We start from the raw sequence: 17,222 nt of genomic DNA on the forward strand, positions 1-17,222 counted from the left end.
ACAATTCAATTTTCTAATTATTTTTATTAAAATAGACCCACTAATAGATTTACTATCAACTCAAGAATATGTAATTGAATGGATCCAGAAAACCTACATATGTCAAATTCAGAATTAGAAGCACTATTATTCAATGTTTTTAATATTTACAAAATTATTATTAACTTTTTTAGTATTAAAATTAGCCGTATAGTATAAAAATTTCTGTATAGAATATAATGGATAAAGACCGAGCTTATAGATAGATTTCGTAATTTCTTAATATTCGCGCGAAATTTCTTTGCCAGCTAACGAAGAAATAGAACTGTCTCTCGCGGTTATCGTCGTCGTTCATATACTTTGCGAATCGATGAAACGAACTAACGTCGGTGGTTTCCGCGCTGCTAAAATCGCTGCTATGTATCGACCATTCGATCCTTGCATCGTTGGGAGCATTGTCCTCTACGGAAATGAGAAACGAAACACGAAACGTACTACCACCTCCACCGCCACCGCCGGCGTTGTGGATATCGATCCTTCTTTGTTCTCGTTGTTGAACATGCTTAGACTCGAGCAATTCGCGTGTGCACCCTATGATGGTTACATTACGTGTACATGTGAAGAAAAACTCGGACAAGTACTTCCTCTATACTCTGTCTCTATCATTCATATTTCCTTTTCATTCTTCGAATCATTTATCTTGAGTAAAGTTTACTACAGGATATGTCCCAAAGCACTAACATAATACTCTCATTTTTCTCTGCAGCTTGTCTTGTAATATCAATCGATGAAATGATGACAGCTTTGTCGAATAACAGATAAATTGAGTAACCCATTAGAAAAAGTCATTATTTCCACTTGAAATATTTTTTGAAAGAACAAAAGCTGAAATAGTATTTCTTATTCAATGTTGTCAATAAAATCTTTTTTTTTAATTAAGAAATATTCATTATTTGTGTTTATTAAAAATTCATGTTTTAGTTAACAAAACATAATAATATGCTGTAGTATAATATAACATAAAAAATACAATTTCTATTAAAATAGAATACATTTTTGCAGCTAGCGAAATATTTTAGTTGATTTTAGAATAAAGTATTTATCATTTTTATTAAATACTGATAAATATAAGTGTAATTGTAACAGAATTTACAGATTTAACATCTTTTCTCTCTACGATAGTAGGATTTAATTTCTTTTACAATTAGACTTACAATTAGACTTTTTTATAGTTTGCAACTATTTTCCATATTTTTAAAATTCGTAACCAAGAGGTAATCTATTTCCTTTTTTTAATTTTTTTATATACTTTTGCATATTGGCTATTCAATTATTCCTTATTTTACATTGGCTTTGTACTCCACATCAATTCATTAATTTAGCATAAAAAAAGTTTTCAAATACATTCGATAATGTCAAGATGCAATTAGCATCGTATAGATTTGCGTTTATTTGTCCGAAAATGAACGCCAAAGACATTAGCGTCTTATTAATGTTTCTTTACAAAGGACGCGAGCCTATAGTCAGGAATAGACACGAATAGACGACATTTGTTCTTTTTATGTTTTCGGGGAGGTCATTATTTCAGACCTTTATTACAAACTCCGAGAGTACACCCGATAACATTATACATTATACATTTGTGATTGTTGTCCGAGGTCCGAAGGATGCGCGAACTTGTCTGCTGTCCGCCTTTTCCCATTCTATTCATTTTGTTTTGTTCCAAGCTGTCCTATAATGGAACCCGAGTAACTAAATTGAGTCTGTTTTTCTCAGACAGTCAGAAACAACACTGTACACAAATGCAAATCTGCGTTCTCATGCACATTTGATAGAAGGCTATATATTTACAACGTGAGAAAATATTCGAGAAATAATCTTCGATCATCAAGATAAATTATTCGCATTTTCGAAAATATCAAATTAGTGTAAAAATTCATTCATACTGCTGCATATTTCACTTTGTTTTAGAAAAATAAAATATAAAATACGCAGCATTCTCGCGGTAATATGATTTTGTTAAAATATTTATAATTTTGAATCAGAGAGAGGAAATGAGAATTGAATATTTGAGATGTATGCAAAAAATTATATCGTTTCCTTCCTAGGAAAAAATGTTATACAATATATATGGATATATTTTATATATAATTATATATAATCATATATGAAACATTTTTTCCCAGATTATTTCGAAATAAAGATGATATAAAAAATGTGACTCGAGTTATTTTCAGGAATAAGTTAGATAAAGATTTTTCTATTATCAAAACTAATTTAATTTCACAGTCCATCCTCAAAATAACATTTGTGTCGTTCTTAAAATTTTCGAAGAGATCATCACAATATCTTCTATAAAAGTAAGATATATTTGGAATAATGTTATTTTTGTAAATAAAAAGAAAAGTCTTCTATAAAGAATATTTACACTGTTAGAAATTAAATTATCATTTGATTTCTGAATAGTATAACTATTCTTCCCAATTCATGAGTTGTCATTTTTTAAATTAAAGAACGATATGTACCTTTCCCGCTAATTAAAATTAAAAAAAAATTTTTAACAAGAACTAGTTAATAATGTGAATTTAATAATAACTCTTTCAAACGATTGACTTTAAATCTTAAATCGAAATCAATATCCGTTCTTGTAATGCGATATTATGTTAATGTTATGTTAATTTATGCATTGCTTTAAAAAATAGTGGAAAATAAGAATTAATGAAGCAAATCTTTATGAAATACTACAAATATAATAGTAGTAATAATAATAATAACACATAGAGAAAAAGTTCAAGAAACTGTCTCTCGAAATTGAATAACACTCATGCATCCAACAGAAGCGGAAGATTGCATCAACTAATATATCGCGCATGGTGGTTCGTGCGAGGTTTAATGATATTATCAACCCTCGAATGTGTCAGAGGTCGATGACCAAACTCTTGGGAGAGTATTATTTAACTTTATGCTATAAGCTCTTGATTTTAAACTGACATGCATGCGCTTATTAAAAGTGCGCAATATAATTTATATCTTAATTAATTAATTTGAAAAAGGTTCTCTTGCGCGGAACAAAATATAAAATGTCTATAAAGAAATATTGAAATATTTTTTAAATGAAAAAATAAAGTGTTTCCGGATAATTTCAAAAATTTGCAAATAAAATAAAACAAATAAACTTTTTATTGAAAATTGTTAGAACTGTACAGTTTAGATCGTTAGCTGGTCATAACAGTCGAAAAGTTTGTCAGATCGTCGAGCGGTATCGACGCGTTAGCCAGGTTGCAGGGTGGTGAACAACGAGTCTCTGTCGTGGACATGCACTTACGTGACTCGAAAGAGGAAACAGCAGCGGTGTAAAACTTTAGTCAGCTAACGGTCGCTACCACAAAATAAAACCCTGTTAGCTTGTTATTTTCTGCAAATCCAATTACACTGCATCGAGGGAGAAAATTCTCTCTCTTTGTTTTTATAGCTGTACCTTGGACATGGATGATCTGTTGTACTTTAAATGTAATGCCCATTTTTAGATTAATATAAAGAAAAATATCTCGAGAAGAATAAATAAAAATGAATAGTCTATGCAATATAAAAGTTGGTAAGATTTTAAACAAAAATGTCAAGCATTCGTGTTCAAACTGATTAGACTGAAAGTCTGAAGTAGATATATTTAACCCGACAGTATTTATATTTTGCATTATAAAAATTATAAAAATTATAAAAACTGAAATCTTTTTTTACCTTTGACATCAATTTTTATCGTACAGTATTTTATGTTAAATATTCTTTATTTTATCAATACAGGATGAATCATTTTAATTTTCTCAAAATCTGTAAATTTAATACAATAACTAATAAAAGGTATTGACGATTAAAACCTTTTAAACATTGCTCAAAGTCATGTTTCTATTATTTTTTTTGTATTGTTTCTATTATTTTTTTTGCATAAATGTTACATTAAAAATGAAAATAAGAACAACTTTCAATAGCTTTGACCTTGGCATCAAAATCATGACTTTGAACAACATTCAAAAGATTTTAACTGTCAGTCGGATATCTTAGATAATGCAAATATCAGCGCAACTTGAAGTTTCATAACTTGAAAAATATTTAATAAAAAATAACATTGTTGTAGTATTTTGGAAAAGTTTTCAAGTCAGCTACAAGAATATGTGTTGAAATGATTCCATTAAAAAAATTTTAAGTAACCTTGTCCTGATCCAAATAAGGACATCTTCTCGAGATCAACTAAGATCACCAACTTCTTTCCCCCTTAGCCATAAAACTTTTGTTTAAAATATTTTTGTCTTAAACTTACAGATTTGGAGAAAATCGACTGGATAAATTAAAATGGTCCATCTTGCATAATATTTTGTTAAATATGATATAATCCACTGATGTCTACTCTAGGCTCTTTTTTATTAACTCTATTTTAATTTTCTCTTTTTTAATGCTGTTTTGTTACATTGTATCATCTATGCCTCTTGGAAAACATCCTATAAAAATTAAAAACTAAATGATATATGCGACTGTTCTGACATTCGTTTTATTCTAAACGTAGATCAGTGGAAACTCGAAACTGCCGCGAATGGCATTGAAATAATATTGAAAATAAAGAAGAATGATATCTGATGCCGATAATCTCGAGTGAGGTATATATTGATTTTCTTTTCCTCGTCCTTCATCTATCCTTTGCTATCGTCGTTGTCACGACGGCAATAAACGAATACAATGAATAAAGTCCACGTGCTTGGTTAGGTATGATCAGGATCTTAACGTCAAGTTGGCGTGAGCCTTATCTGAGAAAGCGAGAGCCGTCACCTACATCTCGTCTGCGTTCCATCGGTTTCGTAAGAATCGCTTGATTTTTGAGCGATGGTACTCGGTTCATTCGGTTGCTTTTACTAAAGTTCATGTATTTATTGTCAAGGTTGAAGTTGATCACTCCTTTGCGGAAACTTTCAAGGCTCCCCTGGTATCATTTAATATCACGCGAACAACATTGATACAATTTTAATCTCTTTCAAGTTCGCTTTTTTTTTCGTCCGTGTTGATAATGGAATATCGTCTCGTTTTTCCCTTCTTTCTTGCTGTCCAGTAGTTCCAGTTTCCGATAGAGAGTGATAAACACGTGGTGATAAATCAGTTGGCTGGACGTGAACTGGCTTCGTGAAATTCCGGTTTTCACAGCACCGCGAATCTATGGTTATGGAGGTTGTACACGAGGCATTCGAGATATTCCAGTAACGATCCGTCGACTGTATATGCAGTTTCTTGGCAGGCTTCCCTAGTGTCCCCACTTTTTATTCGTTTCATCTTGCCGTGGTTGCTTCGCCAAGTCTAGTCCTAACACTGACCTAACAAATTGTCTAAATCGGAACATCGCGCAAGGAACGACCTTGTGAGACTCACTGGAAGACCGTGAATTTCAAATAATTTATACATGTCGCGTATAGCTGAGATTTAATTTATATAAGTGGAATAATGATCTGGAGAGATAAATTCCCCGGCGGTTTTGCTGGATTCACACTGGATCCGATGTGTTTTATTTCATATCGATGATACGACGCAAAATCCTGTTTTCTGATTGGTTGGCAGAGCGTCGTACGAATCCAGTGTGAATCCAACATGTTTCTTATCCGGAATTGCGAAAAAGACCTGTCCTTCGATATTTTTGAGCGAGCGAATTACTTGTTAAAAACATACCGTTTCAATATACTATTACCGCGCATCTACGTATATTGCAGAGAATCACCGTAAGTCGCCTTTCCATCAGCGATCAGCATCTGCTAAGTCGATCGCACGATAGCTCGACGGACGAGAATCAATACGTGTTCAGAGTTTACAATTTTCCGGAGTTTCCGTATACAAATTCCACTGCAGCATTAACTATCTCTTGAGTAGACATTGAATGCAATGAGCTACTCGGCAACCACAGATTATTTTTATAAATATTTGCTTACACTCTCGCTTACACTTCAAATAGAATAACAATTTTAAATTATACGTAAAACACGATTTTTCTAAAATATTCAAAAATTTAGATATAAATCTAAAAATACATAATTTGGCTCATAGAATTGAAACGCCAAATATTCAATATCGTTTAATAAACAATAAAGATTGTCCAATGAATTACGATTCAATTTATTAACATCTAATGTACAATGCAAACTTTCAACTTTAATAAGTTTTCATCAGTGTTTACTTTCAATCTATTTTTTTTAATTCTTCAAACCCCTATCAGATTACTGATCTTGAATGAATCCCTCTATTATACATTAAATAAATTAACAGTAGTTTACATATATATCAGTTTAGTACATTATTTTAAATCGATGTCTTCATCTTGTCAATATTGTCACTAAGTCAATGTTGTAATGTCAACGTTATCCAATTCTTCAATTAACATCGAGAATCTTATTAAGTCAATTATAGCCTATTATATATATAGTCTATTCTTTTTGTTTTCTCTTTATTTCACTTAACGAAACGATAGAGAGAAGAAAGCTAAATTTTGGATAGGTCTGTTCTAGCACCTTGAGCGTCTTATTTTAATTAGTTGAACAAAATTATTTTAGATCTGTATTTAGCTAAATTTTTAGATATTTTAGATATTTCACCAAAACAGTTCTTTACATATTCATATTTAAGAATAAGTTATATTCTTTTTGCCGACATTATTTGATTAACCAATAATTTTCTGTCAAATTAAAAAATACTTTTTCTTCTTTTCCGAAAAACTTAATTTTTTGCGTTGTGTCACTTTTGACGTAAGAGACCCAATATATAGATATAAATGCCGCAATAATGACGGAAAATCAAGATATCGCTTTCCTTTCGTCTACGAAATTATAAGATGAAAGGATTAATTATAAATTTATTTGATAAGAAAAATTATATGGGTACGGAATGAAATGAAGTTTTGGTGATACGGAGCATTAAGTACATTCAGAACGATAACCGCTCACTGAGCGCTCAGTGAACTCTTTCATCTGATTAGCATGTTCCATTAGATCCTAAAATATAGACTAATCAGATGAAAGAGCTCACTGAGCGTTCAGCGAACGCTTGTTAATTGTTCTGAATATACTCATTGATATGATCAAGAGACATGATAGTGTTTCGCGTCAAGTGAACGCGCAGTGCGAGGAATGAACACAATCTTATTTATTTCGTAAAATAACACAAGAGACATGAGAATCGAAATAATAAAAACAAAACAGGGTAATTAATAAGAAACGCGGTATACAAAACAAATAGTTATACTCTTTAGGAGATGATATAACTTTCTTTAAGAGATAGGGGATCACGTTACCTCAGGGTAATCGAACCCTTTCATCGTTTCTTCACGTTCTCTCGCGTAGTTTATCCTCCTTCTCACCCTACCTCATCCGCTCGTGTTATTAACATCCTTGTAGAGACGGGGTATGTAATCTCGTTGACGGACCTTCAATAAACGATGTACATCGAGAAGCGTGAACCCTTTGATTAGAAAGGGTAAAATGATTTTTCCCATGAACCCGTCGGCATCGTTGCTCGCGTCAGGGATCAATATTGAACGGCAATAATACTTTCACTGCGTCACGTTTCAGAGTTGTTGTTTGTCTTCGGAATACGGTATACCGAAAGCAATCTCATCGGATATCTTTATAATAAATGACTATTGAGACTACAATAGTAGTATATTATCTTTATTTTTGGCTACCGTTTATTCGTTCTTTTTTTTGCTCTTCGATTCGTATTTCGATACGACTTATATTTTCATTTCCACAGCTTGAAAATAATATCCGATAAATTCGAGCCAATAATAAATATAAAAATGTATTTATGTATAATTACGATATCATTTTATTCTGATTTATCATTAAACTTAGATCTATGACGTAACAATAGGTGGGATAGTTTGATCGAGAGACGCAATTCTTTTACCTACCGGCAGATGTACAAATTTAACAAGCACGATTAAAAATTTACTCACGATTTTATGGTGAAGATGTTGAAGTTCCCTTTCGGTTACTCTTCTACGGGACAATTCGCGTTGCTCCTGTCTATACTGATTGTACTTGTAGAAGAGATACATTCCGGGTAGGGCTAACACCACCAGAGGTCTCATGAAGCTGGATCGTCCACCCTCGCGAGGACGTTGTTCCGGTAATTCCGGGTCCTCCTGCGGCTGACCGGCTCCCTCATCGACAGCCGGCGCGGCTGCACCAGCTGCTGGCATCCTTCTACAAAATACCGAACAAAGAATTCAGAATTAATTTCTTATTCTGAATTAGATAAATTATGAATATTTTATAATACATAATATAAATATAAGAAAAGAGAATATTAAGTTTTAACTGTTTTTCAGCTAACAAGAAATAGTTTCGAGATGTACAAAATATTATATTAAAGAGTTGGTCGAATTGTATGATGATTGTTTATTTTGAAAAAACATTGACAGCATGAGAAAAATCTCCTTTTAAAGCCTTTACAAAAAAAATAGTTCTGTTGAGGTCTAAAAATTTAGCTAGATACAAATCTGAAAATAATTTTGCTGAACAATCAAAATTAAGCAGAAAAAATTATGTTAAGAAAACTCGAGTATGAACAATGCTGTGAAAAATTTTGACGTTCTAGCAACATCTTACATAATTATTTTGATATTCCAAAATTATTATCGGATTTGTATTTAGCTTTTAGATATTTCAGCCAAAATCGTTCTCTGTATAATATTTATGCTCGTATTCATAGTCATATTTTATACTTAATGTTTCCTTAAATTTATCTTTAGATGCTCAGTAGCCGATAAAATAATTCGTAGAGCATCTGAAGATAAATTTAAGGAAGTTAGATATAAGGCCGACTATGAATATGGACAATAATTTATGCATTTCGAAACTTTTTCATGTTAGTTGAAAAACTGCCAAAACTTAACGTCTTCTGTTTGCAAAAAAGAAAGTTATATATATATTGTGTTGAACGATTTATATCTGGATAATACCTTTTTTATTCTGAATATTTCTCTCTGAATTGTGCTACAACTGCAGCATTATTGTGAAGCTTAATCAGCTAACGACAAGGAATTCTCAGTGACCGACACGATGTACTACTGCGCCACACAATATACTCGTCCCGGTGTGCATTGTGGCTTCATTGAAGATATCGAATCACGATGCCAGCTATTCCGCTCATTTGAAGAACATCCGGCGAACTGAAAGCGTCTAGCTCGATTATTGTAATTTCCGATTTTTCTCGCTTAATGTACATGCGTTTTAATGTTTTAGTCTTTTGATTTCCCTTAAATTCTAAGGTATTAATTCTCGCGAAAGAGATCGACAATACGCGGGATTTTAGTTTTTTGTTGTCAAACGAATGGCGAATTTTAGAACAAAAGAATTAGCTATTGCTCATTGGTTTCCATCAAATTCATTCTTTTTTTACTATTCGCCGTTGCGATGCCGGGCCAGTCGAATTAGCTATTGCTTACTGGTTTTCATCAAATTCATTCTTTTTTACTATTCGCCATTGCGATGCCGGGCCAGTAGGTGCGCATAGGTCGTTGCGTATTCCCAACACGAACTTATCCTTCTACTTTCTCTGTCATTTCTAGATATTTATAGTTTTCTCTAATGTATGTGTATGTGCTCCGTACTATGATATCTACAGGAAAACGGTTTCTCACCCATATATCCTTAAATCTCGCGACTTTAATCTCACAACTGTCGGAACTGCGATTATTTCCGCAAACTCTTGTATAGGTTTTGTATTTCTTGATTTAGAAGCAAAAAAAAAAGACGCTTCATACTTTTTAAGTTAGATATGCCTTTATATAAATTCACAAAGTTAGCATGATATATTTTTAATTTTATTTTTTAATATAAAAATAAATGCAAAATTCTTTTTTTTTTATTTCAATAAGAAACTATAGAACTATGGAAAATACTTAGAAAGTGCAAATGGAATTGTTATTTTTTTTTACATTAACTAGAACAAAGTACGCTATTCGTACGCTATTTGGCATTTGATACTATTAAAAAAATATACATATAAGTGGTCAAAATGAATAGTCATAATCACTTATATCTATATCAAATATAAACGATCACAGTGAGCAGCGTGTAAAGTGTACTAAAATATAATTTTGTTTTATTTCTTTTATAACAAGAAAATGACAAACGAAAGAGAGAAAATACTATCATTTTCACATCATCTTGCAGTAACAGACATGATGTACTTTTTAAAATAAATAGTGGTTTCTCCATTAAATCCACTTCTCATAATATTTATCCTATAATAATCAGAAGATGTCGTTAAAAATTTTTAAATGTTTTTTGAAAAAGTTTAAAATGTATTGGATGTTTTTAATATTCAAATTTCTTTTGGAGATCTTCATTGCACAATAATTTTTTATCATAAACTTTATTTATTACATTTCAATATAATCAATTTTATTTTATTTTCCTTTTGTAGTTTAAATTCTATTACACCTTCAATATGGTAAAAATAAGGAATATGAAATTTCGTATGAAATTTTTTAAATTAAACATTTATTTATTGTTACTCTGATATAAATACGGTAAATATTCAGAAGCCACAAATAATTTTAAGATTTTAAGAACTATCCCCATATCCTCTCTCCTGCTCACGTAATGATTTTTCATGCGAAGCGAAATCCATCTCATCCCCTGCTAAAGGACGCACAATCTTTACGCGAAGCAAGTTTTAACCCACCTTCTCCCCTGCCTGGAAGCGCACGACTTTTCACGCGAATAGAGTTCCTCCTTATCTCCCCCTTGCCAAGGGGGGGGTATGATTTTTTATGCGAATAAATCTTACTTTGACAGGCGGAAAGATGGGGTAGAAAGTGGCTCGCTTTCTGAAAAGTCATTATGTCCCATAAATAAAGAGTGTATTTATTACTATATATACTAAAAACAAAACAATATTTTTTAAACTTTTTTATTAATAATTTTTTAACGAATAATGAACGATGTTAAACTTTGTTAGAGATTATTTAAGATCATGAGCTTGACAATCTCAAAGTCAAGGTCATCTGCGCTGGCTGCCTCCATCTGAATATTAATCATATGAAGATTTTAAATACATATGAAGACTTTAAATTTATGCAGAACTTTTAAGAAATATGTTAGCTACAATTCTAATCTAATTAATAAAAATCTAATTAATGAAAATCAGCAAAACTTAAGTCTAATATAACAAAAAGATAAAAAATGTAAAAGCGTAAAAATAATTCATATTTATTATATATAATACAATAATATATAAAAAATAAAATAGTATTATTGGATATCATTAAATTTTTTTTAGAGTTGAAGTTTTAAAAAATATATTTTTTAATTTATAACGTATTGAGTTTATAAAAGAAACTTATTTGTATTATTAATAATTTTAATTTGATTGCATTTTCAACATTAAGAATGGTACGATTGAAACGTCTGGTTTAAATTTTATTATTGTTCATAATTAATTGTATTAAATAAATAATTGTATTAAAAACCTTATACGTAACTCTATATTTTGTCGTTTGAATTAAATGAGAGCTTTTTGTTATTATTTTGAATAAAAATAAATCTTAAAATAATTACGTAAAATAAATATTATTAATATCTAAAATAGATATTATTTACAAGAAGAGCTAAAGTATTACATCCACTCCTTCCACGCCTTCATCTACACTTCTACACTTTCCTCTCTTACTTCCCACTTCCCATTACTTTCCAACATAATCTTTTCCTTCCTGCTCTGAATGTCAATTTTTTATTTCATTATGTCTCATAACATCGAAGAAATAATATATTGTTTCATTTCTTTTCGCATTGTCTCTAATTTCAACTGACTTTCTATGCCAGAAACACTTTTTATTTTTTGACTAAAGAAATTTTGATTTTTTACATCAAAGATATTTATTCGTATTAATTTATTTGTTACTAAATTATAAATTCATTTAATATATAGATATACATTTTGCAAATTTAACTTTTATTAATTTTTGCTATGCTCAATGTATTATATTGTCTATTTATAGCAATTTCTTCTTTTTACACAATATAACAATAATCTTGCACTGACATAATTCTTGTATATTATATTTTATCCACAAGACTAAATTCATTTCATGCGCTATTCCCTGTTTTACTTTATATCGAAAGACATTATTCAAGCTAATCAATTGACTACAATTATCAGACATTATTCAAGCTAATCAATTGACTACAATTATCAGACATTATTCAAGCAATTCAATGATTGACTGCAATTAGCTATTGTCATGCGACGACTTTTTCCAAGTTATATTATAACTGTGAACAGAATGATATTCGTTTTTATATTACCAGCGTTTGTTAGAGAGAGCGAAGTATAAATTTTTATTATGTTTTTTATCATTTATAATATTATATGTTTTTAATGTTGATAATGATCCAACCGCGATCGAAATATATTTTGTTTATTGCTAGCACATTGTATTAATATAAATTTTAACTAAATGATATATTTCTTTTACTTATGTTTAAACTTCTATATATTAACAACGTTTAATTTTATAATATAATTTTTGGATCGTAGTCTTTTTTCTTTATTAGTTTTTTAAAATTTATGAGCCTTATTAATAAACATTCTAAAGTATTATATTATGAAGCATCGAGTGACTTGCCGCTCGGTGCGATTGACTCGCGATCTGTAGATTCGGGTTCAATCCCATCTACGCTAATGCAAATCAAATAATTATCTGTATTTGATAATTTGTGCAACTGCACGTGATATCTCACATGCTCAATTTTATCTTAATTATTAATTCGATTAAAAGAGAGAGAATTTCTAAAAATTTTTTTGTTATTGATTCTAACAAGAAATATCGTGAAATTGCGATAAATTAATTATCAATATACAATATTTTTTTCTAAGTGCCGTGATGTCTTTTACATTTAAAGTCTACTAAAATTGATATTGATCGGAATTTTGTTTTTAAATTACATACATATTGACACAACTCGAGTAATAGAGTAAGGTTACCGAAATCGCATTTTTCACTTAAAGGCTCAATTTAGAAATTATGAAAAATATCCTTAAGTTTTTTTACAGCATAATAAACTGCATTCTTTTTTCTTCCTGTATTTTTTTTGCGTTATTATAACATTTAAAATGATTTTTCTTTCAGTATGATGCGATTTTAATAACGAAAAAATTTGTTGCTTAAATCGCATTATACCAATATTCCTCGTCTTTTAAAAGGGAGAGTGTTATATATGAATTTTTGAAGGATTATCAGAAATTGAACTAATTTAAAACAAATTCTTTTTTATATATGTATTTTTATATATGTCTGTGAGCAAATAGGTTTGTACTTTATAAATTATAACCGCTCCGTTCATCGATCATCTTAGATTACTCCGAGGCGATTAAAACTGCAATCGCTCATCAAATATCTATAATTATTCCGTTGGGAATCGAGACTGGATCGACTTTCTGGACAATGGAGAAAAAATGGAAAATATAATCCGCGTACTACTATTTAGTATCCAATTAACGATTTACGGTTCCGACACAAGAATACGAGATTTAATTGCGTCGACATATCTTCGTGACTTCAATGAAATTTCGTAATCTACTTGCCGGTCATTCACCGTCTATATTTAATTCAGTCGTCTACATGCTGTTCTATTCTTAAACTGGCTGCTCTAGAAATACACGCGGCTCGCTCTATATCGTCACTGTCCGGAGTCGGGTCGTGCACCCTACTTCGTTGCACTCGCACTAAGGAGAGATACAGTGGTGTCGATGGTTACATGCGCGGCATCACGTACGCTGTTGCCTGTGTCGGTGATTTCCCGTATGCGGTTTGCATGTCGTGGCAGACGGCGATAAGGGCGGTAAGTCAGCTTTGCGAACGCATCGTATCATATTCGCGGGACTACACAATTTTCGAAAATGTAACTACTGATCGGAGGTATTATATAATATTTTGGCAAGGATTGCCAAAATAGATTCTTGTCATTGTATTGGCTGCAATGCTGGCACTATCAATACCACAACCAATACGATGGCAAAATTCCAATCTAGCTATCCAATAAAAAACAATCGCATCGTATGCAGCCGATTTTAGAAACAAATAATTGAAAAATATAACCCGCCTGGAATCGAGGACGGAGTGTAGATTTCGTAGGCGAAAGCACATGCGGTTATAAGTTTTCTTTGCTGAGGTCCAGGTACACCTTAATATGCGAAACATAGTGGTCGATCCGCTCACGCCGCTCAAACGATCCCGGTGATTCATGCACACATGGGTGAAGCAATTTTCGCAATGCTCCAATACTTCGAAACACTACCTGTCGACCCGCTCCGGGAAATTAACTTTTAAAATTTAGACTGCTCTAATTCGTCGCTCGCCTGCCTCTGATCCGGGGCCTCCTATTCCCATATTCATATCCCCGGCGAGAAGCCCACGCGATTCCCCTTCCATATATTCACTCCCACTCTGTGCCACCAGAGCATTTTCGGGCATTACTATCAAATTCATCTCTAATTTATTTCTACTCGAAACACAACATCACTATATATATTACAATAATTTCAAATTGCGAAATGCTACCAAAATTTGCTAACTAATATTTGAAAATTTCAAAATGAAATAATACGCGCAGAATAAAACGAATTAATGACATTTTTTTACCTCATTTTGCATATCTGCGTGAGATATGCAAATATTTTGTCGAGATAATTGCTTACAAAAAACTTTTGCAATTCCCTCCCCTTCTCTCCCCCAGCGAACAAATAATCGGCATCAAAGGTTAGGCGTTTATTTTCTGGAATCTTTATAGTTCTCGATATATTAGCGATATATTGCACCTGTTTAAAAAAGTTGTGAAACAAAAGTCACATGATATGCAGAGCGAGATAAAAAAAGCGTGATTAATTCGTATTTATTTTTCTCTGCACGTATTCTCTCGTTTTGAAATTCTTAAATATTAATTAGTAATTTCGCGATTTGAAATTATTCATGTAATGTAGTGCATCGAGTAGAAGTAAATGCTTGATTTTTAATTATATAAATAATAATACTTTTATTAGTTCATGTTCACGGAGTAGCGTTACAGTATCATGTTGGTTACTTAAATAACCCGTATGAAAGTATGTAAATATAATAATTGAATTTTTAAGCGAGATAGTGCGATTTAGGAACCGATGCGATTTCAGCAACTTTACCCTAATTTTCAGCATCATTAGCTGTATTCTTTATGGATTCATTCAAAATACAGGCAGCATTGAAATCATTCAGTCGACACAAACTAAAAGTAACATAAGGTCAATGTTATAATTTTGAACTCTACAATGTAACTCCCAAGAAACACGCAAAAATCAAAATGACAGCAAAATGATCGTATTTTGATGTTTAGTCAATAAACAGTCAAATTTTGTAACCAAAAATCATCATTTTGATGATGTCAAAGTAAATCGTCATTTTGACTTTCTCTTGACTTGGTGTGTTCCTTAGGCTGTTATGTAACATCTATTATATTACATTTATATTATGGAATACGAAATTATAATATTAATATATTAACATATTACTTTTAATTTGTTTTACTAGGTAAAGTTCCATATCTTTCAAATTCTTGCAAATGGTGCACTTTTCAATGGGAAGAAACTTCGAAAACTTCTTCGAAGACTTTTTAACTTAATTCAATGAATAATAGCTCAAAAGATGCGCATAATGTACTAATAATATGCACGATTAAATAAACAAAAATAAGAATATGGACATATCATTTTATTTTCTGGATGCCGAAATTACTATTGAAATATCTAATTTCATTTTTTCTCACTTTTGCCGTTAATTACATTTTCAAATTACATTTCATGGAAATGCAATTTTCACATTTCATAAAAATTGAAGCATCTTACAATAAAAAAGTATTTTGAAACTCTTTAAAATTATTTCTTGAAATTATTATTTGTTTTAGAAATAATGAAAAATATATTCTTAAGTTTTTAACAGCATAATGAAATTTTTTCTCTTCTTATGTAATTTTTAAATCTTTTCCATTATTATTTTAAATGAGGAATATTGGTATGTGGTACAATTTAAGCAACGAATTTCCTCGTTTCCAAAATCACACCATACTGAAAGAATCGTCATTAAACATTATAATAGCGCAAAAAAATTACATAAGAAAGGGAAAAATTGCAGTTTACTATGCTCAAAAACTTAAGAATATTTTTCATAATGTAACTTATAGGTTGCGTTCGAGAAGAGGCTATTAACATTATTTATTTTATTCTATCTTCGTCGTTTATTAGACACAAGACAAGGATAGTATACAGAGACAGCGCTGATAGCATCCTCCCTGAACGCAGCCATAAAAGAAGCCATAGACATAAGACATAATAATATTAGCTATTGTTTGTGAGCTATGATCAAAGGATGCGTTCCAAATAAATAAATTACGCATGAAGCGCAAAAATACCTATAAAATCAGTGTTCTGTGCACATAAAAAATATTTTATATTCGTGTTAAAAACGAATCACAAATTCTTGTTAAAAATCTATAGTAAATTTTTAATATGTTCAAGTGTTAATTTATCATAATATTAGGAGTAGTAAAAAGAAATCCATTATTTTTGCATGAAATTGAATGGAAAAATAATGGATTTCTTTTTACTACACTTAATATATGTGTATCATATCATGTGTATCATATCATTATTATTTAAGTATTTTGTAATATTCAATATTTTTTAGTTTAGTCAAGATAACACAAATTATAAGTGAAACAATAGCGTGTTTTAAAATGTCAATTCTAAGATGTATAAATAAAATATGTGCTAATTTAACATACCATAAGTCTTAATTTTACTGAAAAAATTCGCTTCTAAAATTTACATGTTCACATTTTTTATGTTAAGTTTTGTACGTAATAAATATTGGTGTTACTTTCTAACATATTCATCTTATGTTAAATTAATACAAAAATTTGAGTGGCTTATTTGAATCATATGAAAGGAGTGAAATTTAAGACAAATTTTTCAATTATTTTCTCACTATGCTTGGACGTCCTATATAATAACCTAATAAAACTATTTTTTAATTTATATCTAGCTAGGTTTTTAATTACTTCAGAAAATCCATTTTATTCATATAGGCGTATATGTATAATATCAAGTTTTGGCATCGAAAATTTGAGAGTATGATAAATGTTAAAATAACTTTTGCCTGCTAAAGTGATCTCCGTTGCAGTTAT

The 17,222-nt window shown here is 30.7% G+C and overlaps 1 protein-coding gene across 1 annotated transcript in view; it reads right to left on the minus strand.

Moving 5' to 3' along the window:
- Positions 1–8,203, minus strand: part of LOC108690426 (protein split ends) — a 30,043-nt gene extending 21,840 nt beyond the window's left edge. The window contains exon 1 of the mRNA XM_018197713.1: positions 7,958–8,203. Coding sequence (XP_018053202.1) covers positions 7,958–8,203 — 246 coding nt within the window. The remainder of the gene's footprint in view (positions 1–7,957) is intronic.
- Positions 8,204–17,222: the final 9,019 nt, after the last annotated feature.

Source organism: Atta colombica, unplaced genomic scaffold (assembly GCF_001594045.1).
Source record: "Atta colombica isolate Treedump-2 unplaced genomic scaffold, Acol1.0 scaffold321, whole genome shotgun sequence".
NCBI classification, from domain to species: domain Eukaryota; kingdom Metazoa; phylum Arthropoda; class Insecta; order Hymenoptera; family Formicidae; genus Atta; species Atta colombica.